General features: G+C 32.1%; 3 protein-coding genes across 5 annotated transcripts; 1 reads left to right on the top strand and 2 right to left on the bottom strand.

The window, feature by feature from the left end:
* Window positions 1-555: 555 nt before the first annotated feature.
* Bm10297 (Uncharacterized protein) lies at window positions 556-4,167 on the bottom strand (the record flags this gene model as incomplete). Its single annotated transcript, XM_043075400.1, has 9 exons — window positions 556-647; window positions 860-1,009; window positions 1,355-1,492; window positions 1,754-1,915; window positions 2,101-2,192; window positions 2,427-2,539; window positions 3,443-3,621; window positions 3,710-3,889; window positions 4,083-4,167. 9 exons carry the CDS (start codon window positions 4,165-4,167, stop codon window positions 556-558), a joined length of 1,191 nt encoding a protein of 396 aa, XP_042931334.1.
* Window positions 4,168-11,358: 7,191 nt separating this feature from the next.
* Window positions 11,359-12,671, top strand: Bm10296 (Uncharacterized protein; the record flags this gene model as incomplete). Its single annotated transcript, XM_001898230.1, has 4 exons — window positions 11,359-11,436; window positions 11,695-11,847; window positions 12,084-12,161; window positions 12,486-12,671. 4 exons carry the CDS (start codon window positions 11,359-11,361, stop codon window positions 12,669-12,671), a joined length of 495 nt encoding a protein of 164 aa, XP_001898265.1.
* Window positions 12,672-15,898: 3,227 nt separating this feature from the next.
* Bma-ceh-18.1 (Uncharacterized protein) lies at window positions 15,899-26,906 on the bottom strand (the record flags this gene model as incomplete). Of its 3 annotated transcripts, XM_043075398.1 has the most annotated exons (18): window positions 15,899-15,949; window positions 16,143-16,433; window positions 18,873-19,096; window positions 19,274-19,376; window positions 19,562-19,651; window positions 19,896-20,131; window positions 20,348-20,443; window positions 21,074-21,118; window positions 21,640-21,990; window positions 22,509-22,622; window positions 23,053-23,201; window positions 23,652-23,945; window positions 24,456-24,591; window positions 24,701-24,812; window positions 24,882-24,958; window positions 25,322-25,478; window positions 26,162-26,232; window positions 26,819-26,906. In XM_043075398.1, 18 exons carry the CDS (start codon window positions 26,904-26,906, stop codon window positions 15,899-15,901), a joined length of 2,685 nt encoding a protein of 894 aa, XP_042931332.1. The 3 variants fall into 3 exon arrangements, with proteins under 3 accessions (XP_042931332.1, XP_042931331.1, XP_042931333.1); XM_043075397.1 differs by lacking the exon at window positions 21,074-21,118; XM_043075399.1 differs by lacking the exons at window positions 21,074-21,118; window positions 21,640-21,990.
* Window positions 26,907-27,073: the final 167 nt, after the last annotated feature.

Genomic DNA, 27,073 nt, shown 5'->3' with positions numbered 1-27,073 from the left:
GAAATCTACAGATTGCACAGCATAATTGAAAGAAAATTGAGAAAACAGCTGGAATTTTAAAAATGCAGAGATATAGAGGACAAGAAACGACAAATCTCCAATGATTTATCAAGGGTCATTGATTGATAGCCTCATACTCTCGAGAAAATTGTACATGTGTGTGGTAAATACAATATGCATGGTACAAAGGAAATCTGGAATAAGTAATCTACCAGAGAGATACTTGGATACTATCTGATTGATAAGAAAAAGCTACAAGAAAAAAGATTTATATTTGAGGCAAAACACACAAGCTCAGTTAATCTTTCAGACATAACAGTGAACTGAACAATGATTATAAAAGATGTATTTTTGAGGACATTTACCAAAAATGCTAGTTACAAGTCAAAAACCGAAGGCCTGAGTTACAGTAATTCTTTTTAAAAAGATACAATGTGCTTCATTAAGAATCGTAGTTTTAAAATTTTAACACTTCGCTAAAACTTAAATTTCTCTCATTCCTGCGTGATCTTTATGAACTAATGAATGAATAAATAAATAGTTTCTTCCAAACATTTACCGCATGCGCATTAATCCAAAATTGTTCGATGTTGAAGGTAACAAAATGGAATCTGATGATAACAAAGAATTCCAATTCCTTCGCCGTCCTACAAAAACAGCAGTAAAATTTCAAGTTCAGAAGAAAAAGTTTGGAAAATGAAGAGTGGTAAGATTAAAGGAGCCACTTTCTGTCTATCATTTCACTGAATAAAGCATTTTAGAATTTGCCTGGTGTCTTTTAAAGGTACAAAATGACTATGTCCACATTAATCAACTCTTTTCTTTCAAATTTTAATTAATATATCGTTGAAACTATTACTCTGATATTTGCGTTCATAATAGCTCGATGGAGTGCAAAGAGCGCAAGAAAATCGACAATTCGCTGCCATATACGCTTTTCGAGAGCCGTAACATTCACCATGTTGTGCCCAAAGATTACAATTTCGATTATTATCAATACAGCTGCGCACTGAAATAACGCAATTGACAGGATGCGCATCTCCTACAAACTTTTCTGCTTTAACCAATCTAAACTTCTTCATTTTTTCTTTCAAGTTTTTAGAGAAAAATGAAAGGAAATAACACTTTAAAAAATTAAATTATAATCTAACCCATACTAATATGATTTTCGTAAAATCTGTATGTTGAAGAAGATCAATTATCAGTTGACCTTCGTTAACTAAACATTAAAAAAATTTGATATTATTCATTATCTTAAAAATTCAAATAAGTCAAATGATTCCTTATTTCAGAACTTTAAGTTAATTAACTCGAAATAAACATGATGAACCGAATGCATATATAAAATATTCACCTTGATTAACAGCAGAAAAAAATGGATAACAAGTATTGCAAGTTTTAGGACACCGTTTCATCATGAAATTTCGATGCTTACTGTAGCATCCGACATTTCGAGCCCAATGCTCACAAAATGGCTCAAAGTCTCGACACTCTAAAATTTCATTTCTATTTAAAAACATAAGCTGAAGAGATAATGTACTTAAATGAAAATGTACTTCCATTCATTCTACTTCTAGCTAAACTTAAGTTATTCAATTCTAAATGTATTGCACTCAGTATTTTCAAGTTATAACGGACAAATCGGAGTAAATGTTTGATAATGGATGAAGAAAATAAAAGACACTTTTTTTTTTGAATTTTATCAAGTATTAATTTTTGAGATCAATTTCGTCGGATTCAAAAAAGGAATTACCATAATTATATAATTTGCCATTTCCATTTTGCTGATAGTTTTTATGCTTTTGCTGCACACCTATCTTGTTTTGCCATGATTTACGGGACTGTTGTGTTCTTAGTATCGGTGAAGGCAAGAAATTACCTTGCTGCGAATAACGCATGCCTGAGCAGCACGGAGCTGCAGTTTGACGAAATGTTAAGTTCTAATTTTCAGTAAGATAACAGGCCAACAAATACAAACATGATGAGACGATGAAGTAGAAAGCAATTGTTATGCAGAATATGCGCTCAAACTAAATTGCTACAAATTGGAAGGTGGTTCTGAAATTTCAGAGTAGCCGAAAAGATTTTTAATAAGCTTACGACAGAGGCCTTCTGAAGTACATTCTCCGCCACATCGACAATTAGAACATCGTGGCCCAAAGATATAAGGCCGTTTCCCAAATTGATTGCCACTGCAAAATTATGGCATACACAAATTTCATAAAAATATTTCATTAGCTTGTTTAATAAAGTTTCCAGTTTGACTATTAAACGAAATTCAATAATTAATTTACTAACATAAAATGTATGTACACTAAATCACCGTCCATTCATAACATGCACTGACATTAATAATTTTTATAATTAAGCAGCTTAAATAGGGATTGAATTACTAAAGGATAGCAGACATGTGATCAATAACTTACCCTTCACCATAATTACAGATAATAATATGTCCTTGATTTATACCTCTTCCATTTTTGATACCGTTGCAATGAACTGCAGCGCAACCCACAGCACATGTTTCACCCCAAACATACTGCAGAATTTCTTTAGAAATATTCCCGACATTCAAACATTTAAATAAAATTGCTATAAATTGATAAATTTTATAAAAGTAATCATTTTCCTAAATGTTAATTGTCTAATCGAACTTAGAGCATTTTATTCTGCAAAATGGCACCTCATAAGATAGTTTTATGACAATTACAATATTTTTTGAATATTCCTTTCATATCATTTAAAAATCAGTCTTGTTGCATTGAAATTTTGCTACAAATATAGAATCAAGTGAAAATACTAATTTGATTAATGGAATCAAACTAAATTGAATTGCGCTGTAAATAATCTGAACAGATAATGTTAAATGAACTGGGACCAAAAGATAGCTTTAAAATAAGATATTCTGCATAAGCTGGTGAGTAAACATCATTGGTGAATTTATCTATCGCGAAGTAAGTCATTTCAAAAAGTGCAGTTATCATTCTTTTGCATCTTTTTAAAAAGTTTGAAATTTTCAAAGTGTCTAAACAGTAGTGAGAATTGCAAATAACTTTTTTTGTGTTAAAAACAGATGAGGTAAAAAAATGACAAGATGTAAGAAAATTTCCTTTGTATTTTTGAAAGATATATTTTTGAGAAAGATTGAAATGAATAACACTCTGAACCATATGATAAACAGTGTATTTAATTAGAATTTTTTTCTTTGGTTTGAATTTAAATGACATATTCTAAGGAGAAAATTAAATAAATTTGAAAAAATTAAATAATAATATTAAAGCTATGAATGCATATGAAGAATTTTTTCCAGGAACTGACAAAATAAATGAACAAAACAATATTTTATTAAAGGAAACTGCTGCTTTCATGTGTTTCTCTGGGAATAAAGATATGAGACTTAATCATATCACCACATTATTGACGTTAATTGTTAAATTAAAACCTGTGTATAATGTCCACACTGAGCACCTTTCATACATTTATTTGTATTGTAATCATAATATAGTCTTTCGTTGAAGAAATCTAACATTGCTGACTGCAGATTGGACCGTAGATAAGCTTCATTACTCCACCAAATATTTTCACCAATATAAGAATAACCATGACCTTGTCGTTCGTAAGCTAAAATGCTTCAGTTGATAGTCCAATGCAGTTACGCTTTTTAAGTGTAGAAATTATTGTTGCACCTCCAATTTTTCGAAAGACTGACCGCTACGATGCCAAGCATCACATCGTTTAGCGTGACCGTACGCCAGGTCAGCGAGCTGTTGATCCCAAACTAATTCCTGCATGTTTGATGCTGGTTCCCGAGCCCGTAACTGATTGTGAACTGCGATTATTTGCCTCCTTTGTTCCTCATTGAAATGGTATATTCCATAAATCATTTGAGCTGAAAATTCTCTGTACCCTACTTCAATTCACCTACTACAACCCAACAAGCTCTATTTGATGCTCTTGATTTTTAAAATAAATGTAATAACAAACTGATTCTACAGCTCTTCCTTTTAATTTTCGATGGCTTATTGGACACTGTCAAAAACTCTGCCACTTTTTATTTCTCAAATAATCTTAAATCAACTCACATGCAACAGTGCCAACATAATAACAAATAAATACAACAGAGAAATGGAATAGCATCGTCCAGATTTTTCTGCAGCCTAAATTCATTAAGATTAAATCTTTTTGTGCTCAACTGCTTATTTTTCAATTAATAATTGGTAAACCATTTGAAACTGAACCACTTTATGAGATGTGTAAATTAAGCAAACGTGGATTAATTTAAATTTAATGCGGCTTCCGTTTTTTTTTTCTAGCAAAAATGTTCATAGCAAGAAATATAAATGCATGAGTTGGGGAAAATAAAATTAAAAAGTTCGTTCAAAAGTCTTATCTATCAAGTTAATGTATGACATAATGACCAAGTTATATGAGCAAATTAAAGAGATGAAAGTAAATTAAAAGTGGTAAATACCATAAAAATGAGCAGAAAGTTAACAGTGAAGTTAATAAAATGATAATGGTAACTTTATGTGGTAAAAAATGGAAGAAAATTGAAGCAGTAGTGAAAAAAGTTGGAAATGACGCGAGATTTTTTAAAAATATTCCCAAGTTTCAAAGTTTTTCATCATTACTTCATTTTAGTTAATAATATTACCATTAGTACTTATTTAACTACCATCTTCAGTGCTATCAAGTGAATAATTTGTATATTAATTATGCAAGAATTTGTTTCCTTTCCTGTTTATACTTTTCCAAGTTGTGTAAATTCTGTTCGAGGTGGTAGGTTCAAGGAAGGTCTTGCTTTGAAAGCCAACAAAAGATCAAGCATTACGCTTTGTTCTTCTGCATTTGAAAAATTTATTTTTATACCACATTAAAAAATGAACAAATAAAGTAAGAAATGACAAATTTCAAACCTTTACCACTATCTTGAAAGTACAAATTTAGGCCATTTATCAAAATGATCTTACCATTTGCAGCTACGCCATTGGCGCTGCTTGAAGTGAAACACCTGGTTGTGTTTTTTTTTACAAATCGACTCTTTCTAAGCAAAATAATTTATGAGCTCTAACTGACTATAGTACTAGTTACCTGTTTTTTGAACTTTTTTTACACAGCACCTTTTTACTAAACTCTTTAAATTTTGCATGCATATTTTAATGCTCATTAATCAATCTTGGAAGATCTGAACATGGACGATCAATATTAAATACTGTTTAACTGGTTTAACATAGAACAAAAGAATTATTCTTGAATAGATCACCGGAAATGTAATCATCACTTAAGATTAAGTGCAATAATTAGAACCACACTAATTATCGAAAAAGTATATTTGACGGCTAATTCATGGAATTATGAATACATGTTTGTTTCTATAAACAAAAACTAGGAAAACAAATTCTCTTACGACTTCAAAGTTCACATTAAAACATATATTTCACACTTTTCTATATTATAATTTCAGCTTAAAAGAAGAGAAATTTAATAATAAAAGTGTAATAAATTGCTTTAATTGAGGAGGAAATTTATAATAGAAATTTGATCATTATTAAAAATAATCTTGTATGCTGTCATTTTGAATGATTGTTCCGCTGGTAAAGGAACACTAAATTACAAATAAATTTATAATTCGGAATGCAGAATTAATGCGAAACTAATGTTTGCAAAGAATTATGCATGAGTGAATGTAAACCGATTATGTTAGGAATGTATAAAGGAAACTCAGATTAATCAGAGCAAGTTTTGGAACGATTGTAAATTCCGGTATATCCGACATATAAGTTCCAGTTCTTCTATGCATATAGCTTTTAGTCATATAATTGATCTAAATTAGCCAAGTTCATTTCTCGAACAAGTTACCGGTTCTCTTCCAGTTTAACTTAATCTTTAGTTATTGGTATAACTATTACTTAGCAGTACAAGTCCTAATTAGTTGTATTTTCTATTCTAATGTTGTCTCAAATTATTCAGAATTCGAAAGAATTTCATGATTGAAGGAAGAGTGTATTTAAGTGAAAAGTTTATTTAATAAACTAAAATTGAGGACAAACTAGTGATAACTAATTAACTAACTAGTACATATGCATAAAACTTTAAGCTAGCTTCGAGATTTACAAACATGTGACAACAAATTAGTGATAAAACAAAAACTGGTCAGTGAGTAAGGAAGAAATTCTTAAGTTCCATAACTTCTCGACAAAAAAAAGTTTAATAGATGTTTAGGTAACTCTTTTTGAACTAACAACTAAAAGAGCTATGCAATTAAGTTTTTATACTCAGCAAGTGTCTTAAAAGACGAAATTAATCCTCTCGAAGCGTTGACTAGCTTAACGGCCCCCTTCAAAAAGCTCCAATCTTCAAGCTTTCCAAATTATTTAAAAAGTATCCAAAAGCATTATTATTTATAACCTGCAATTTGACATAATTACTTTGTTACATTGATTCTTCACATAAACAATAAAAATTAAATTTATTTAATTGTTCATAACTCTCTTCTAAAGTAATTTATCACCTTATTCGTTCAAATTCAAATCAATTTTCTTGCTACCGTTCTTTACGTTTATAACTGAAAAGTAAAAAATTTGCTTCATTGAGAAGTTCTATCTTTGATGCAATCTTGCATCCTGAGATTGAACAACTGGCCATTACATTGATTGACTGTCAAACCAGAAAAGTGATCAATTGTTCATTTTTAATTTTAATTCATTATTTCATCTTAATAAAACCATCTTCTAATTGTAATCAATGAGATTGCTATGATTGCAAAAAATTTTGATCTTTTTCCAACTGTCAGTTCAGTTATAGGTATAACTATTACTTAGGAGTACAATTCCCAATTAGCGTGTTGTTCATTTTAATGTTATCACAAATAATTAAGAATTCAAAAGAATTTCATGATTGAAGAAAATTAATTGAAGGGAAGTGTATTTAAGTTAGAAATTTATTTTAAAAATTAAAACTAAGAACAAACTAATAATAGCCAACTAATATATATGCGTAAAGCTATCTTCGAGATTTCCAACATATGACAACAAATTAGTAACGAAACAAAAGTAAGTAAGCAATATTCGGTTTCAAACAGTAAACAATATTTTTTACAAATAAAGATATTTGGAAGCAAAGAATGCAGGACGAAGAATTATATATGTATTTCATACTAACGGATAACCTATGGAGCATTATGACAAACCGGATGGATCTATTCGAGAATGTAATCCCATCGTGTACAGAGGAGATTGATATGAACGATTTTCTAATCCGAGATTTTCTAATTATTTCATATCTGCTTGACCTTTATAAAATTGTTGACCATTGGTCAGCAAAATCACTCTAACAGAACAATTTTTCTGATAGCTTAAACTTTTCAGAGAAGAGCATAAATGTCATTTGTAACATTTTATATGAACGAATAACTGTCAGAGCAGCAAAGCGAGACAAACAAATTTCCCTTTTCGCAAACATTTTTTTTTTTTTTTTTGTTGTTACCAGCAGAGATGTCTCTCTACCAAAAAACATGTAGTAACGGAAGTTTTTCGACCTCAAATGGGTCCAATAATCAACCAATCCGATTACCCACCAAAATTAAGGAAGAAAAGGAAATCTTCGTGATAGTGTCTGATTTGCCTCGTAGATAAGGTCATCAACCCTGTTTTCATCCTCTCTTTCTACACGAGAAAACTGGCTTTTAGGTTTTATCATCACTAGTGTGATTGTAATAGGAATAGAATACCGGAAAGCAACTTGATTAAGATATGCTATTTAATATCATTCGTGTGAAGGTAATGGGCTGAAATAACTTCTTGGATAATGATAAGATGATTGCATGATAATCAGTCATTACATGTTAATTGAAGGAGTCAAAGCTGTTGACTCTTGATATATAAAAAAGGGTAATGAAATCATTTCATTTGAACTGAACTTTGATTATAAGACTTTTAGTAGTAAAGCAAGAGATCAGCTCACTTAACTATCATTTGTTGAAAACACAACAAGATCAGTGTTTAAAGAGTGGGAAGAAGAATGAAATGAACCATTTACTTAAAATTTTTAAAAGTTTCGGAAAAGAGTTTTTCCTCAAGTTTTCACATACTCCGTCACAATTCCACACTATCTGTTCTTGCATTTACTATTTGCTACAGTTCTAAAAGAATAATCTTACTGAAATTATCATCACTTCCATATTGAAGGCTTTTGTTAATAATAAACCAAAGAAAAGTAGTGAAATATGCTTATTAAAACGCAGCTGTCCACGAGTGGTATACGTACATATCAGACGTGTGTATCAGTTAACCGAATAATGCATGGATGATCAATTGCAAATAAACATAACGCTTATCAATAAACTGTTAATCTAACAAAGCACCTTCAAAAATATTATCCTAAAAAAAGAAGACTACATGAAATGACCAATCAATAACTTGTAACGTGATATGTGAATTCCATTCACGTGGTTCATGAAGTGCATGTATTTGTTTTAAAAAATTTTGTGATTTGTATTTTGAATGAGTACTTGTTGGGATTTCATTTTATTTTCAAAGTGCATCCTAACTTTTTGTCACAATACTGTACTTAAAATTTTTGCTTGCTGCTGAAAAATTGATGAGCTGTCAGCAATGTTATTTACTAAAAAAAATATACCTTAATCATTTTATTATAACAATTAGTAAATTAATGTTCTTTTTTCCTTTAATAGTAGCAATAAATCTTTAAAGCATTTAAGAAAGTGAGCAAATTGCAAATTGTTTTGCAAATACAACATTTTGCAGTTCGTTTTGTCGACTATCATCTTGCAAGAAAACTCTTAAAATTCGATTTTCATAACGAAGAACTTATCTGAAAGTTTGTTACTTGAATGGAATAACATAATTTCAATTACAGAAATTAAGAAATAACATATTTAAATCGCTTCATTGGAAATTTTAAATGCCCAGATCTTCACTTCAAAAAATATGATATTTGGATTCATCTAATAGAAAAAGCCTTCCACACATGAATAGGTCAAGTTGTCAGCTTTCCAAAACTTAATAAATTTGATTATATTTAACTGCACTTGTGTAAACAAGTTAGCTGAAAAGGGATCCGGTTGTGCATTCAGTTATGACCAATTTGATCCATTCATGTCACCCAGCAGAATATTTCATTCACCAACACTCGACCCGAGGAATAACTCGAATTACCACTATGTGCACTCAAGATTTTGATCCATTTTCTGTATCAGAAATATCACATTTCTAGTTTCCTGAAATCAAAATATTTTAAAACGTCAAAAGGGAGGTAACTTCTTAAACAAATAATTGAATGAATGAATATTCTGATAATGAATCTGTCAGACAATGATTTACTAGTGTAAATCATTAATAAAAAACTACCATAATTATACCTATTTATTTTGAAACATTTCTAATACTATCATTTTCCTCGAGTACAAATATCTATGAGACATTCGGGATCAGTAATTAATCTTATTACTACATAATGAAATAATTCAAAATTTACAGTCTTAGTAAATGTTTAATTTGTAACTGGCAAATTATTCAGCTTTTTAAGAAAGTTGCAAAAGTAAGTAAAAATTTGAAAGGAAACCGTTGAAATTCGAAAGCTACAAAGAGGCGAAGCTTCAACAAACCAGTACAAATTGTAAATAGAACAGTACAAATTGATACTCATTGCTAGATTAGATGCTCGATTTATGGTTCAAGTTTTTGAAAAGAAGTTTAAATGATCGTAAGGTTCAGTTGCATTATACTTTGGTGATTTATTAGGCTAGAAGTTGCCATTAAATGTAATATATCGTACTGTGATACTTGACGAACGGCATTACATTTCTTCCTTCTATACACAATCAATTGAATTTCATTCACTTACTACATAGGCAGTTCAAAAACTTAAAAAAAGATGAGAACCTCAAAAATTTATAAAATTCAATTTCGACATTATTGTATTTAATACTGAAGCTAAATTTTATAATAATCATTAAAATTTCTGTTGAATGCAAGTTTTATGTTGCTTTTATTTGCTTTCATTCGTTTTTAGCTAATGATATTGTGCAAACAATATCAAGTACAGATATACACGTGGAGTCTACAAGTTACGAGTGATACGAGTCAACAAGAATTTATTAAGTTACGAGGACTAAAAATATAGGTATAACACTAGCGAGACGTAAATATGTGCATGAAATATGCGGAAACTATAGTTGAGCAAAAAGGTGAAATCGCATATTAGATTTAGAATGACATGCCAGACTAAAGCAAGAAATATAAATAAGGAGCTGCAAACGTTTTAACCTGTCATATCCGTACTTTTCATCTCGGTACCTTAACAATGAAAGAGGTAAACATAAGGTGAAATGTTTTTGGTCCACCACTTAACGAAGTATCGTTGTGTGCAGCGATACAGTATCACTGTGAATTATTAAGTATGAACTTAAGCTAGAAATCAAAAATGAGACGAACTGGAAGATAATAGCGCAAGATAATTGTAGCATGAATAACTAAATTGCTACTCACTTGCGATAACTTTTTCTTCTCAGATGAAATTTGTTCCATTTTTTTAGTGGAAGTGGTACAATGAACTAACCTACTTGGCTTAAGCTTATCTAAATCAATGAGTAATAATGCCTTTTCAAAAATAATAAGTCTAAATATAATAATAATAATAATAATAATAATAATAAAGATGGTAATAATAGTAATAATAAGATAAATAATAAGACATAAAATACGAAACACCGAGGACACTCGGTCCACTCAATAAGTTTGCAAAATAGCCATGCCTTCATAAGAAAGTATTAGACTTTTATAAAAGAAAATTTTCTACTCATTTAGGTCAAATGCATAATGATTCTTCTTTATTTTGATTACTGTTGTGATAAATTGATTGGTTTGAAATGCCTGAATGTGTTGGATGGGGCAGAATTGGTATCCATACAGAATTTTACTCTTTTTGTGGATCTGCACCGCGTTGCAAGAATAAAATTGACCCGAATTCCGGGTATCAGAGATTTAACATATTTAATATAACATGATCCATCTCTGAGAGATGCATCCATCCATTCACAACAGGTACATTCCGTATCTTTTTACATATCTACTCAGTCCAATCTTGCTCCAAAAATACCTTCTATTTCGTTATTTCTTCTTTCTTCACTTAAATTTCTTTTGAAACTAAAAAATTAATACTTTTCTGATGCGATCAGTTTATGTGTACGTGTTTTTATGAATTGTACGCATATGTTTAAATCGTCGCATGTTTTATTCGCGTACAAGTGCGCCCATATATTCATTATGAAGTAAACTTGGTTCAATATCAAAATCCAAATCTTAGCTTTCAAAAAAAATTCAATTTTCAGAAAAAGAAATGTTATCGAAACTAATTTTGCTGTCATTAATTACTTTCATTTGGTTTGGCACAATTTGCAGAGCAGAGGAGGAAAAGGTTCTGTCACCGAGTTATTTATTTTTTCTTTTTCTTCAAACAAGATGTCTCATTGTTTTCTTTCTTATAATACTCAGGTGTACTAAAGGTGACATTAATTATTGGTAACACGACGTGTCACATTTGCTTGAAGATATCCTATCAATTTTTCCAACTCATAAACAATGTCTCTTCCGAGCTTTATCAAATTGTTAGGTAATTTTGACAATAATGTAGACATTCAACAACTATTTAGTTTAATAATAGCAAATTTGCTAGGGGAAATGCGGCCATCCAAAAACAGATTACAGTCCATGTGTCACTAGGAGTCAAAGCGACGTACTGTTCCGCCAATGTTGCCAACTATACGTACCAGAAGGATGCCATGATTTATGTCAATACGAAATTGAAGAGATTCCAGCTCGAAATTTGGTATGAAAAAGCTATTTATAAATTTACTGATTGCTTGGCTAATCATAAGAGATATGAATTTAGCACGGATTTCCCAGAGATAGTAATGAACTCCTGGATGGATTCACTCAAATTATAAATGAAACTTTTAATTTCATATTATACTGTTCGCTTACTTTTTTTTCAACCAAATCAGTTTATTCTTTTTCACGAAAGAATTTATATCATTCAATACGTTTACCACAGTAAATTTTTAGTTAATAAAAACAATTGCATCTAAAAAATGTGGCCTGAAACATATCAGTGCTATACTCTATTGTGCTTCACAAAATCAGGTAAAAATGAAATCCTTTACTCCTAAAATTTCTTTAATCAAGTACCATCGCAAATATGCAAAACGGGTTGTAAGAAACTCGACAAGATTCTAGCAATTAATATTAATAGATCTGTCTCGAATTTCAAATTATTTTTTGTTTGCTCAGAATCATTTTGACCTATATATTGCTTATTAACAACGCATTTAAATTTTCCGCCTAACATTTCAGCAAATCCTTTGAATAATAATAGAACAAATGTATGAGTTTACAATCTCTTGTGTGTAGTTTTCTTGAAGAAATAAATTACTCTTAAAGTTTTACGAAGTCGAGTTTCCTTTTCAGGATAATCGCAAATGTTGTCATCATTTGAATTTAGCGGACAATAAATTAGGAGTTGGTGATCGTTGCTTACGATTTTGTGATCCAGCAGGACAAGGAATTAATGCCATCAGTAAGAGTGATGCAACGTGTCTGTTTAACTTGAACGTAATATTATACTGTCATCAAAGTGGTATCCCACTAGATTGAGTTAAATCTTTTCTTATTTAACATTAATTAAGATTTCAGAAATATGATTCAGGATGCATTTCATGATAAATAATAGACAATTTGTCGATTAGATTAATACTTTACATAACGTATACTACCTGCTTTTTAAACGTTTTAAACCGTCTTAATTTAATTTTTTATGCACCTTTTTAACTTTTAAAGTCATAATATATAATAAATTGATGAATTATCCCGACAAATTAACAAAAATACCAGTAATCTGAGTAAAATAAGTCCACCAAACACCAAAAATAAGCACATATTTACATTGTTTGTTGACATCAATACCTCCGGATCTTCCTTTGCATATAAATTTTACAAATACCTCTAGTGCACTGTGTGCAGGTGAATAAGCGATATTTCAACGGTAAAGATGACACCTAAATAATTTTGACCAGCAATTCATTTCAGTTATTGAATAATATGTAAACAATATGAGCAAAGTAAAATATAGAGAAAACATTAATGAGAAAACATTAAGAGATGAGAAAAACATTAACACCATGAGAAAACATTATTAACAAGATCACTGTACCTGTTGCACATCACTACTTGAACAATAAATCAGTGGCGCAGAAGAGGATGTCAAATTATCAACACAGCAAGGTAGAGGACTTTAAATGTTATTTACACTTTTGGAAGAAACTAATTGAAAATTAAATTAAGCAAAACATTGTTAATTTATTCCTTAGTTCAATCTGATTTTTAATCAGTCTTTAGCTAGCACTTCCATCGTTAATGTCACCTCCACTGCTTCTCATGGAAAAAATACTCTAAAACTGGAGACTTCATACAGAGTAGCAATTAAACTTTTCTCGAAATTTAGCTTAATAAATTTCAATATCTCATTTGTCTCCTCTGTTGTCTCGTTCACACGACACTTATCGAAAGCAACTGCAGAGAGGAATGAAATGAAGTGCAGCGGACGAAATTAGCACTTCTGTCATACACAAATTAACTATCAGGTGTGTATTCAGAAATTTTTAATGGTTTGAATTAAACGGTTATGCGTGAGTCAGTGAACAGTACCTGTATTCTTTTTGACTCCTCACTTTTCTAGTTGACTGGTCTGCTCTACTGCACTTGCTAATAGTCAGAATTCCTTACTGACTTTTGGTTCTCAGTTAGGATTTGTGTCCAAAATATATTTGCTGTTTGGGTAAACGATGTTTTAGTAAAATAACCAAAAACTACAAGCGTTATTATTGTTGTATCACAAATTGAATTTATAACAGCAATGACGATTATTTCATATGATATTAAACAAAGGAAAGTAAAATCGACAAAATGATGAAAACAATCGTATTACTCGAGCGATGTTACAATAAACAAACTGGCCACGATAATCAAACACATACTCGTCGTCTGGATGATGCAAGCAAACACAAATACAAGTAGCGGTTGAAACCAAAAACCACATCTGCATAAATACAATCCTTTCAACTGAAGCAAAAAATAGGAGACTGAACCACCGACATCAGACGAGCAAGATAAAATCACCAGAAATAATAATTCGCACAGGGAAATAGTAATAAACACATAAATGTAAACTCATTATGGGAAATTATTCTACTTTCCATATTTCCAAAAAGGATTAATCTATAATAGACAAAACTAAAATATGAATCCGGAGAATGATCCCAAAGAGGTATTACATATCACTATCATTAAATATATCCCAAACATCATAATCTGAAGAGCAATTTGGATTGATTCTAAAATTATGGAATCGCAAAGTAGTAAATCGTCTTCCTAAACCAATCTGTGCATCTTCTTGGTATCTACCAGGGAATATCGGTACTAAAACTACAACTTACCATTTGCGTTTTCCATGTACACAGATAAAGGTAGACGATGACGATAATTCAAGAGTCAAAGTCACAAATTTACAGAAATTCCAAGTTCGAGTTATCCAAAAAAAAGTTTTTTTTTTTTGCATCTTAATTCATCTTTAAATTTTTGGGACTTTAAACGAAAACTTATAACACTAGCACATTCGCCAGGGGAAACAATCCCTTCAAAGGACACCGGCATATCTGTTGCATTTCAAATAACTGAAATCTATGGAACACATTTTAAAAATACATGATTCTTATGCTACATGAATACTAAAAGCCCATATTGTTATGTATGTTTCAAAATGTTCCGGAACTTTCATTAATAAATAATAAATGCGCCTCATTTTAATTCGAGACATACCGCATCCAGAGAATGATGAGTGAGTTCTATAAAAAAAATAATAAAAATTACTTTATCCTGTAAATGGTAGATAACAAGGAATCAGTAAATATTTGACTTAAACGCATTCTGAGAAATTATACTGAAACCGACCATCGAACTCAAAACAGTTATAGAAGATGTGGATGGTTGAAATTATTCATGCAGGAGTGATCTGTTAACAAAGTCGATCACTATTGAGCAAAGCTGTACCGGAAGAGAACTTAACTGGATGCAGTGGTGAGAGAGCTACTCTAATTTGATGAAAGGTTGACAGTTCTCAACAACATAATCTGGAAAAAGGAATAAATATGCATACATTTGGCATAAATAATGGAGAAAATACACATAGGAATAGAATCAAACATTCAAAAAAGAAAACGCTCTTGCCAAAAATGCATTAAATGATAAAAAAAAATAAGATAAAATGCTACGAAAGAGGAGCAGATTAAGCAACAAAAAAGTAAATACAGTATGAACGCTGAAAAAAGAATTTAAAAGGCACATGAAAAGAAAAATTCACGGAATCAAGAATAGCGATGACAGAGAGTCAACTTTTAAAAAAGCATAGAACTTTTTCAGCCAAAAAGACCAATGAGCTAAGAATAAAATTTACAAGAAATAAATAATCTTAAATATAAAAATACCATTTTTAAATCATATTTTTGAAAAATCATGTAAACTTCGCGCTTCGAATGTCTAAAAGGTCATGAACTTGTAATTTTATTTCCTTAGGCTGCTAATAAGCTTTAATGTCCATTCCCACCAGAAAAAGTGAAAGAATGAATTGCAAGAAGACAAATCGCAATAAACCCGCTGAATGATTTTACCTGAACAAAAAGTCAAAAAGTAATAGAATAAAAAGAAAAATGAAGAAATGACTACTCTGTATCGAGAAAGACTTCTGAGGCAACAAAGGCAAAAAAGCGAATCGTAGCGTGATACTGAAATGGAGAGGACGAACAGAACCGCACAACTAATATAATGAATTATTCTTTACGAAGTTTCTGTCGTCGATTGCAAAACCATACGCGAACTACCTGGAATAAATGAGCCACTTCAAGTGAAAATAGAAACTTTATGGGGCGTTTACGTAAAAACAGCAGAAGACTATATGTACAAAATCATCATGATAATCGTGATGCAGCTGGAATGGAGAATGTGGAAACTAATATGAGAAGATATACTCAGTCTAACAACCACGTGATAAAACAAAGCTATGAAATAACTTACATCTCGATCTAGCCCTACCAATTCGGCGATTTCCGCCATTCTATCGTGGTCCGGACGTGGGTTCATGTCAAAGTAAGCATCCAGTGCTGAACGCTGTGCTAAATCCAAGTTGGTTCGTTTTCGACGTTTTTTCAGCGGAACACCACCACCAGCGCCTGAACTGCACACAGTAGATCCATTTGGTGATGGTAACTCGTCGCATGGCATTTTATTACCACTGCTTGCATTAATGCTCATTAAAGAGCTCGGTTTGTTATTATTCAGTGGCAAATGTATCACCGATGTTGGATACTGAAATTCATCAACTTTACAACTACAAAATATCTCTTCAAACTTTTGATTTTTTATTTATCAAGCCTAGCTTTCAAATAAAGACTTTCTTCTCTAAAATACAGTTCTGTCTAAATCATTGCCACTTTATTTATGGTCCTTATAGCAGATTTAAGAAATCTGACATAAATAACAGACCAGATTTTATCTTGAAAGACTATAAAAAGCTTAAGCTGCTTTAATGAGTGTACTACATGAAATACAAAACTACTTTTCGGAACCTTCACTAATGCAAGCACGTCAATTATAATAGCATTTGTTCAAGAATTATATTGGAAAAAAGGAAGGTATAATTAAAAGTCTGAATAAATGTACTAATATACCTGAAAAAAATCTGAATAAATATCCTTAATATATATGTTCGAAGACCACCGAGCAAAAATTAATCCTAAGACAAATTTTACAGCAAAAAAAAAACAAAAAAACAAACCAGAACGAGGATGACAGAAGACTACATTTTAGAATCAGTAACCAAATTTCTTTGAAAATGAAAAATAATACAAAACAAACGATCTACGACATTCACCTATAGTAAACACTGGGAACTCAAATCTCCAACTCTTTCATCATGCAAAACAGAATTTTGTGGCAAAACAAATTAACAGACGCTTTTGCCATAAATACTAATTACTAACTTAGATTACTAACTCAATTATTTATTTAAATAACAGTATATGTCATATCGCCAATTATAATAGCATTTGTTAACGACTTACAATATCACCAATTATTACTCAATCAACTCATTAAATTTTAGAAGTTTTTCACCATTCCACACTATTACCAATGCAATAAACTCACGTTGTCAAAATCCTTATCAAAATATAAACATTCCTTACCGCTGTATCAGATTTCCTCAATTCCTATAACAAATTAGGTAATAAAGACCTCGATATTAAGTAATAAAAGTAGCAAACACACGAAATATCAAATGTAAAATGCCATAAAGTGTGCAAAGATATAAAACGGGATATGGATTATTCTTAAAAGGTCAAAAATGCTATTTAATGATTTCCTTATCAAATTTTAATACGGTAGACTATATGGGCGTGCAACACTATGACGTTATAACAGAAAAAATTGGAAAGACAGAAAAAGCTTAAGCTTTAGTAAGAAAGGCTTTTACTGCACGATATAATTTTAAAATCATATCCCAAATTCAGTGCAAAAAAATACGGAATTTCCGAAATTCCTAAAAGACGCAACATTACTAGGAAGAGATCAGAACATTCATGAATAAACGATAAATTTATTCAAATACAAATTACTTCCAAAATTCCTCGACTGACAGCACTTAAATCGTGATATGCGACCTTCAAGAGCTAAACCAACGTGCATCTCTGCATCGCTTTTAAGGTGAATTAGGCAACAGAACAACAGCATTCATTACCTATTTTACTGTTTACCTTTTATTCTCACCGGCATTTTTGCTACCATCTTGACATACATATCTATGAATCGATTCACTATAAATCCAGTTGCACCAACTACGCTTATCTTCAGTATCAAATTTCACAGTCTAATTCACTGCATGAGTTATAAAGCTTGTCCCGTCTCAGCTTGTAATATTTCCCCTTTTTTTTTTTTTTTTTTTTGTACTCCTCTGTTATAATTTCAGTTTTGCCATTAAATTACAGTTCAAAATAAACGACAACAAGTTTGTTTTGCAAATCATTCCTGAAATAGCAGAATAACAAGTAATAAAGTTTCCTAAGATATTCAATTGACAAAATTACCAGTTTGATGCCAAATTTTCAAAAATAACAATACTAACAATCTATGTACCTGTGATTAAAATTAAGGAAGCAGAATGAAAACTGAAAGCAAGTCTTTTTCCATTTCGAAGCAGTTCTTCAAATATGGAAATATTAACTATTCATATGTATAACTTCTAATTGAATACCCCTTTTCGAAGCCCTTCTGGAACTTAAGTCTAAGCAGTTCTCAGAATCGTGCATACAATAGCAAAATAAAATTCGATAAAAGTCAAAATAAAATAGGACAAGTCAGAATTACCTTCTTCCTCAAAAAACAAAAATAAAAAAATAAAAGAACATAATTAGCTTCTAGACCAGCTAATGATTAGGATGCATATTACAAGCAAGAATTCCCGAGAGTAAGACACTGAAATTTTGAAAGAGCTCTTAAAATATTTATATCATCAATCTTTTCGAATGACAGTTCTCTTTCATTTCATCAGATATTGTTCTATATCAAGCGATGTACGAAAAAACTGCTGAAGCATAGCTGACATTCGAATACAAAAGAAATTCTGAGGTACCATCATTATGTGTAGTTGGAATACTTTGCAAATAATGTAAAAAATATGATCGCTGAAAGAATTCCATTAGCAAGGATATATGCTGCGACAAAAAGAAATAAATCCAACAACAAACGAACTTGTGGAATTGGCTCTTTAGAAGGTGCATCCAAGAGATCACTGATAGTAGCGCCGTTGGCCAATGCCGCTTCTGCATCCTCCAACCATTCTTTGAGCAATGGCCGTAATTTGCACATATTTTTGAAGGACAAATTTAGTGCTTCGAAACGTGATATAGTTGTTTGCGAAAAATCAGTTCCATAACGGCGTCCAAGAGCAAGACCAACATCACCTTGAGTGAAACCTACAACTGCCAAATTCAGTGAAGTTTAATTTCATGTAAAGTTCAAATTGAAAGAGCTTACAAATTACTGGAAGCAATAAAAAATTTTTTATATGCTGAACTTCAGACCTGTCTAACTTTACGAAAAAAAAAAAAAATTAGTTGTGCAATTCATCAAACTGATATCATAAATCTTACCAAACTTGATGCGTTGCTTTTTGAATGTTTGAGCAAAATTTTCCAGCTCATCCAAATCAATCTTTTCTTCTTTAGTAATTGCACGTGCTGCACTGCTCAGAGTCTGGAATTGCATCGATAAAAATCAAAAGTTGCAGAAAGACAACTGACATTTACCTTTCTAAAAATCTTATCCTTCAAAATTTCATTTTCCTGATAATACTGTGAATACTGAAAAAAAAAATCTGAATATTAAAAACCAAAACAAAACAAAAACTATATCACCTATTCGAATAATATGGAAAGAACCTCTTCGTTTGCTCTCCTTTTAACGCTTAATTTTATATCACTAATTTTGCACTTCACTGCTTTATTCGACTGACGTTTTGGATCACCCAACTGCAATGAATGTAAACAGCTGATATTACATTAAAGTAAAGACGGATTTACGTTCTCAGAAATCTCCTGGATTCGTTTAGAAATATTATAGTAAAAAATTGATAAGCACAGAACGATAGCGAATAAAAGAAACATCCCATGTGGAGATTTTTCATTACTTTAAGAACAGAGTTAGATACTAGTTTGGAGAATAATAACGTATTGATAAATTTATCATGAATTCTGGAAAATGACCAACGTCTACCATATTAGCATTTTCACCGGCAGATGCTGCTCTACCATTGAGTGAAGAATGATCCCCTAAACGCTGATCGTGTTTTTTGCTGATTCCATTATGATCATCATTAAAAAAGATGTTTGGAGTACTGGTAGCAACAATTTCCGCCGTAGCAGACGTTGATGGAACTGCAGATAACTTCGGTTTAGGGCTATTCATAACATCAATCGCTGTCGCGTCATTACCATTTGTTGATGTAATCCCTGTAATTTGATTCTATTTCATGAAAATTAAATGCTCGTCTCACTAAGAAACGTATTTTTTAACCTGTATCTATAATGAATGCATTTCTTGCACTTTGTATACTTTTATACGCTCCTTTATTTATTTGCAAGTTCATACATCGTCTGTCAAGAATTTTGGAAGTGTAGAAAAAAAAAAAAAAAAACTACGCAGGTTTTTAAAAGAAAGAAATGAACCTAGTAAATCTCGTATCGTTCCTGCAGCTGTAGCAGCAGCTGCTGCTTCTAAGAGCAACATATTTGCGCTTTGCTGCTGATCAACACTCATCAAACCTATAAACATTGCCAAAAACTTGCAAATAAAGTGAGTTCAAAAGTAAGGTTCCAAATTAATAGGTACGATTGGGATTTAAATTTCCAAGTGGAAGAAGGGGGAAACTAAAGTTTATATTAAAAAGTCCAAGTGGAAGAAGGGGGAAACTAAAGTTTATATTAAAAAGCGGACATGCAGAAAAATAACGAACTAATGAATTGTGGAAAAATGCAAAGCAGTCAAGCATATATCTATTTTAAATAAAAATGAAGTGGAGTTCTTGATTTTTAAATAACACAGCACATAATTATAGCTGTGGCATCCAAGAATTGTTAAGCTTTTGATTTCATAATGAAATATTCTTCTTTAAAAAGAGATGAAAAAAAAGGCCAAATGTGGGTAAATGTCGAAAAGACAAGGTGAGAATAAAAGAACTTGGCGGTGGCATTAGTTTCTAACTCATGCGTGTATTTTATTTAAATATTTACACGATGTTTAAAATGGAAATAACTCTTTAAGACTTCCTCTCCCATGAACACAAGACCTTTTGAATGATAAGTGCTCATCTCTGATATGTTCATTAAAATTTCTTTTGCTCTTAAATATGAATAACTGTGATTGAAAAATCACTTTTGAGAATGAGAGCCTACCGGGAAAAGATGAATTATCACAACCGCCACATGAATGATGAATTGCTATAACTGTTCAACTTCTAATTTAGGTATATAATATACAAAATGCAAGATTACAGTTTCGTTGCATTACTGACAAGTTATGAGTAAAAATTTGCATTCCATCACGTTTCAAATTAAAAAAAAAAAATTACCCCAAAATTGTCTCTTACCAGATAAGTTGGCAAGCAAGCAGTCATTACATATTGCAGCATATAACAATACCGAAATTCAACACTTTTAGCAAGTCCTTTTTTGCAACAGTAAGTCTGTCAAAAGCTAATTCGACAGAAATATTAGTTAACTAATAAACCACACCAATCTAACATAACTTTGCGGCACAGTAATGAATATATTTCAGTATGTTAATGGAAAGAGCAGCAAATGTATTAATTACTAATAGTAAAATAATGATTAACTGCCCACATAAAGTTCCTCACATAATAAAAAGGACATTTCAGTCAATATGCAAATAATAAGCGAAGTAATAATTGCATGCGAATAAAGATAAAGCATTAGAAGGAAAAGAAGTTAAAATTACATACCATCATTGGTATAATATGGTGACGCTTTGGTTACCAATTCAGCCCGCTGATTAAATAGCAAAGTTTCACATGCAGGTAACATAGCTTCGTTTGCAGAAATAGGCTGTAGTGGCATAAGCGGTTTTAACGTTTCATACTGCGGAGAAAGTACTTCACAAACATCCACGTATTCCGCCGGTTCTGGTACCAATTTAGGTGCAACATGCTCAGCCAAATCAAAAGCTGTTCTCTGATGCAATGAATCCGTTGCCGTTGAATGAGCATTATTAATAAGTAACTCGTGCTTCATGGATATAGCTGAACCATTCGGTGATAAACTTGCTGTTTTAAGTAACACGCTGTCATACGGCTCTACAATATTTAATAAAACTTTTTACAATTTTAAGGACTCGCGTCCCACTACTCACTGAAAACGAATCCATCACTATTCGCAAGAACTAGTCAGAACACAGAAAAAAAACTGCTGTTGTTAAATTTGTGTTCTATTAAACAACTTTCAGCTAAAGAATAGGAGAGTAGGATTATCATTCGGATTTACTGATATATGACACGCGTCGCTTAGAAAACATGCAATTCACAGCAATGGTATCTCAGAAGTTCATGCAATAACCTTTGACTGATGAGAAACAAAAGGTGCAAAACTACTATTCTAAAAATAATGAGTCGAATGCTAAGAAGTGATGAGGAAGCATGCGTTTCGTAATAAAATTATTTCAAGCAATGTCTGTGATGACAAAACAGATTACAATTGCATAAGATGAAGCGAAAGACAGAATTTAAGAGGCAGAAAAATTGGCAATACTACACAAGCAAAACATGCTCATCAATAGAAATATTTGCAATTCATAAAAATATTAAATTAAACATACTGTCGGTAAGATTGGAGGCACATGGAACGCTTAAAGAGGGTGATAAACCAGCAGCTGAGAGAGATGCAAGCATTTCCGGAGTGATGAAAGCATTTGCTCCATCCGTTCCGGCAGCTACAAATATTTTTTAATAACGATAATTTCTAAACCTTCTATCAGTCGGCTAAAGATCAAAAAAATGTTTTATTTGAGTGTTTGAAACTTCAAAAAATATGTAAAAATAGGAATTCGTAACTATGAAGCTGTCGCTTTTGAAAAACTTCATTTGATCAATCTGTAAATTTCAGATCCCGAAATCCTGTGCACACTAATGAGTCTGTTCTATCTCATATTTCAGACGCTACATCTAAATTTAATCAAAACATAGCAAGACGGAAAAATAAACGAAGAACCAATGTACTGACCTACAAAGACATAACTCCAAAGATATATTATCGAATTCTAATAATAATTTGAAACAAGATGAAAATCACAAGATATAGCTTCGGGATGTATTATCAAATCTTAATAACTCGAAACAAAATTCCTATTTTGAAAACTTCACCTGCATTGGCCCAAAGAAAACTGTTCACTGCAGCATTCAAAATCAAGACATCATTCAAATTCGACATATTCGAACCATTCCGTTGATCCACAAATTGTTCAGAGAGCTTGCAAATTTTCGTATCGGTCGCTTCTTGATATTTATTTGTTCTAAAATACAGTAAGAAAAAATTCGAAGCACTTGCACAGCAACAGAACCTCAAGTCCTTAACAATTCGACTTTCTCTTTTCTAGCATAGAGATTATCTTCTATGTTTTCATCATATGTCGGCAATGAGTTATTACCAAAGTGAAGCCAAGTAAATACAGAAGTTAAGATATCTCTGCAGAAATAAGATAACTAAACAGTGAGATGTTAGTTGATAGTGCAGTCAAGAACAATGCAATGAAAGAATACTCAGACTCTTTATAAATATTCAAGAAATGTGCAACGGAAGAAACAAATTTGTAGCAGTAAATTTGCAAAAAATTGGAAAATAGCATATTTAACCTGAGCACATATCCTGAATGTAACTTTTATATGACACTTCCACACACCATGCACACTTCCTTCGCGATTCCCTTACTGTTAAACATAAGCAAATTGACGAAACAAAGCACCTGTCCACTGAACTATCGGTTTGTGAAGGTGAATTCTCGGTAAGTTGTATATCCACAGGTCCATGAAGAGCCTTTGATGAACCCATATTATGTTCAGTAGAATCCACATAGTCAATTATATCTGTGATAACAGACGATTCCACATTTTGTTGCTTTCCATTAACATCTTCTAACGACGATAAGCTGTTTGACCGTGTATCTATCATCAGTGCATCGGAAGTAGAAGAGATCGATGAAGTTTCCCAATGTTCCGCTTTAATTTCACCATTTAGGAGCTCGCTATCACAATGCAAACTAAAAGATGTTAGTAGTGCACAAACATGTATTATCTTGTGCAAAACTGTTACTTCTTCGTTACAGTACCCTCGAAAGTCATACAATGTAATAAATGTTACCACGACAGGATTATGAAACAATTATTTCTCCATAAAAGATCTGTAAAGAGAATTATTTTAACTACTCCATTACTTCGCTCCACTGCCTCATACAAATTCCTTATTCAAAAATTTCCGTTCTTTAACCAAACTTTCCCCTCTCTACTACAAACGTTTTGCATTTGGACTGTGCCTAAATAATTGCTAATGGTTACTTCGTAGTACGAATCCCTCACTGATACAATATGTGCTAGCACTTTTTGAATCAAAAAACTTGTAAAAAAGCAAAATAAACCTTTTTCGAGCAAAAAACAATTAGGCGTTACTAACAAACATGTATCAGAAACTTACAGACAGTTACAAAAGGCAAATTTTGAAGCAGAAGAATTAAAAGAGGAGAAATGGAAACAGATGTCTTTCCATTACATACATATTCGCTGCATCCGTTGCACCACACAAGTTTGGAGGTATACATTTCTCTGTCGTTGATAATAATCGTTGTAAATCAGTGCCACCTTTACAGAAGTCAGCTGATTCTGCAGTTTTTCCTTTCATATTGTTATTCTCTGCAATACTAAATATTATAAAAAATTATCATTATTTAACTACTATAAAGCACCAATTTATGAATTTTAAGCCAAGTTCCTAAGTTATGCAAAATCATCAAACCTATACCAAATCTACAATCCTTGCCGGCGATAACATTTCCTGATGAACAAACCGAATCTTCCGTAAGAGTGGTATCATCATCAACAGCTTCACCTGTTTCAGCACTTATGATCACAGGCTGAAATTCAGACAGAAAAAACAATTTAAATCACACAAAAAAAAAGTGAAAATAAATTAAGTGTTTCACCTCCTGCATAGTGCTGGGTCGTTTTTTTGGTAAGGCTGGTTTGCGTTTGCACGATGATCTGGAAACGCTGTTATCCGCTAAAATGAAATGAATCATTTATATAATTTTTAAATTCTAACAAATTTGCAAAATATGCAAATTTGAAGATTTTACAGTCCTCAGCGTTTACCTTTATAAAATAATGTAAACTATCACAAAAATCGGGTAGTGGCGCTAAAATTTATGCTAGGAACTAGAGTAAAACAATGAAGTCAAAGTCCCATTGCATAAACAGTAAACCAGAAATGGGAATATGTCACATCTACACTCCAGTGTTTTTCCTGTTTTTCCAATTCTGGGATACACAATTACTATCAACAAAAAGAAACAGTTCTGTGCAAATCAGGTTATAAAAGCAACTCAAAGTGATTGCAGAAACGATGTGGGATTCGAACCCTTACTAACTAATGGTTGCCGCCGATCGAGGAGACTATTTGATGATATATTCCTGCAGCTTAAAGCCGTACTCGTGCTTGCTTCAATATCAGATGTATCAGTCACCAAAGTTTCAGCACTTGCTCTTTTGAGCCCTCCCTCTTGCTGTTTACAAGCTGTAACCTGAAAATTTCAACACTCAAATTAAGTTGAAATTAGACCAAGTGAAGTTTCTTAAAAGCGCAAAGAGATGTCATAACAGTAACCGAAATCCCTTTCTAAAAATGTATCACGTTGGAAAACAGACACCAACAAGCAGAACAGACCACAAAACAACACACAACATCGTGTCATTTTGCAATTAAACTGGAGCTAATTTACATATTAGGAACAACGATATGACTCAAAGTGTGTAGTAACAGATGGCGGTAAGGAACCAGTCCTGAACAGGTTTCACATAACTAGCTGGAAACAAAACGTCATTCGGTCCTACAGTTTCTAACGTTTTGAAAAACCTTGACACGGTGACAGTTTCACACTGTCCCGGAATTTGTGAAACACCGCACTAGAAGAAAATTGATGCAAATTCGATAAGGCGGTGGTGAGAAGCAAGGGGTTGAGGGTTGCAGTTTTCCGGCCCAGGTATTGTCCAGAAGTTGGTTGAAAGTTTTGAATATAAATACCTCCTGTTGATTTTTTCCAATCGAATGAAGTCTCACTCCCATCAAATTAGCCTATTTAAATATGCAATACACTTCACTCCTGATCCCTTTCGAACAAGTTTGCTCTCTTTACGAAGTGAGTTACATAGTCTGACTGAAAACCGGAAATTACATAAGGAAAATGATAAGAGATAACAGGCAAACCTGAAATGAGATTGTTCCACCAACTGGCACATCACCTGATACATTTGCAAGATTCTTCGATATGCCTGAGCCTGAAAGAAGCTGATGATAGTAAGAAGGTCAGACGAAAAGTGGTGAATTAGAAATGTAAAATGGGATCAGATTTCAAATTCTGCTTCTGCTGCGAAAGCTTCTCAAGTAATTAAGCCATTATTGTGTGAAGTTCAACAAATGAGTGAAGTAGTAAATTGGGTGAATAACAAGAAAAAGCTGGGGAAGAAGAAACGTTTCCACCAAATCCCGCCTCAGAATCCTTTGATCGCTTCATAATTACTGCAATGGAAACTTGCAGCAGCCCAGTCAATATCAAATTGTTTATTCATCTTACTACACATCAAAGGGATGTTTAGAATCTGCAGAAATTTTATCATCATTTCGTAGCATCGTTAAAGGTAAGGCAGTGTTGTCGAGCGGAAGACAGTCCTTCAGTCTTTTCGTTTCTTTCCTTCTATCTTCATCATGAATCCATCCATCTCTTTATAAATTGCCTCTGACAAGACAAGATGACATTAAACACTAATCTTTGTAAAGTGTCAGATAAGGCTGTGTCACTTTAGTACTCGAATTTGAAGTACTATTCGATAAATACAGTAACAGTGAGATTATCTAAAAGCATACCTTCCATAGGTCTTCCCGCATTTGTATTAGCAGGTTCATTTCTAGGTTTGTTGTCTCGTGAAGTACACTCAATAAACATACTTGACATTTTTGGCCAAAAATCGATGAATTTCACAGCTTCCCGTAGATGTTTACATCCAGTTTTGTTCCCGAATCAAAAATATACAAGCAAATTACTTTTTCTACAGGATCTCTAACTGTAATCGAATACATAACATATCATCAATTATTATAAGTAGATCGAAGATATGCGCA

Source organism: Brugia malayi (genome assembly GCF_000002995.4).
Source record: "Brugia malayi strain FR3 genome assembly, contig: Bm_v4_ChrX_scaffold_001, whole genome shotgun sequence".
Lineage (NCBI taxonomy): Eukaryota > Metazoa > Nematoda > Chromadorea > Rhabditida > Onchocercidae > Brugia > Brugia malayi.
Note: the sequence above shows the minus strand (reverse complement) of the source record. Positions and strands in the feature narration are given on the sequence as shown.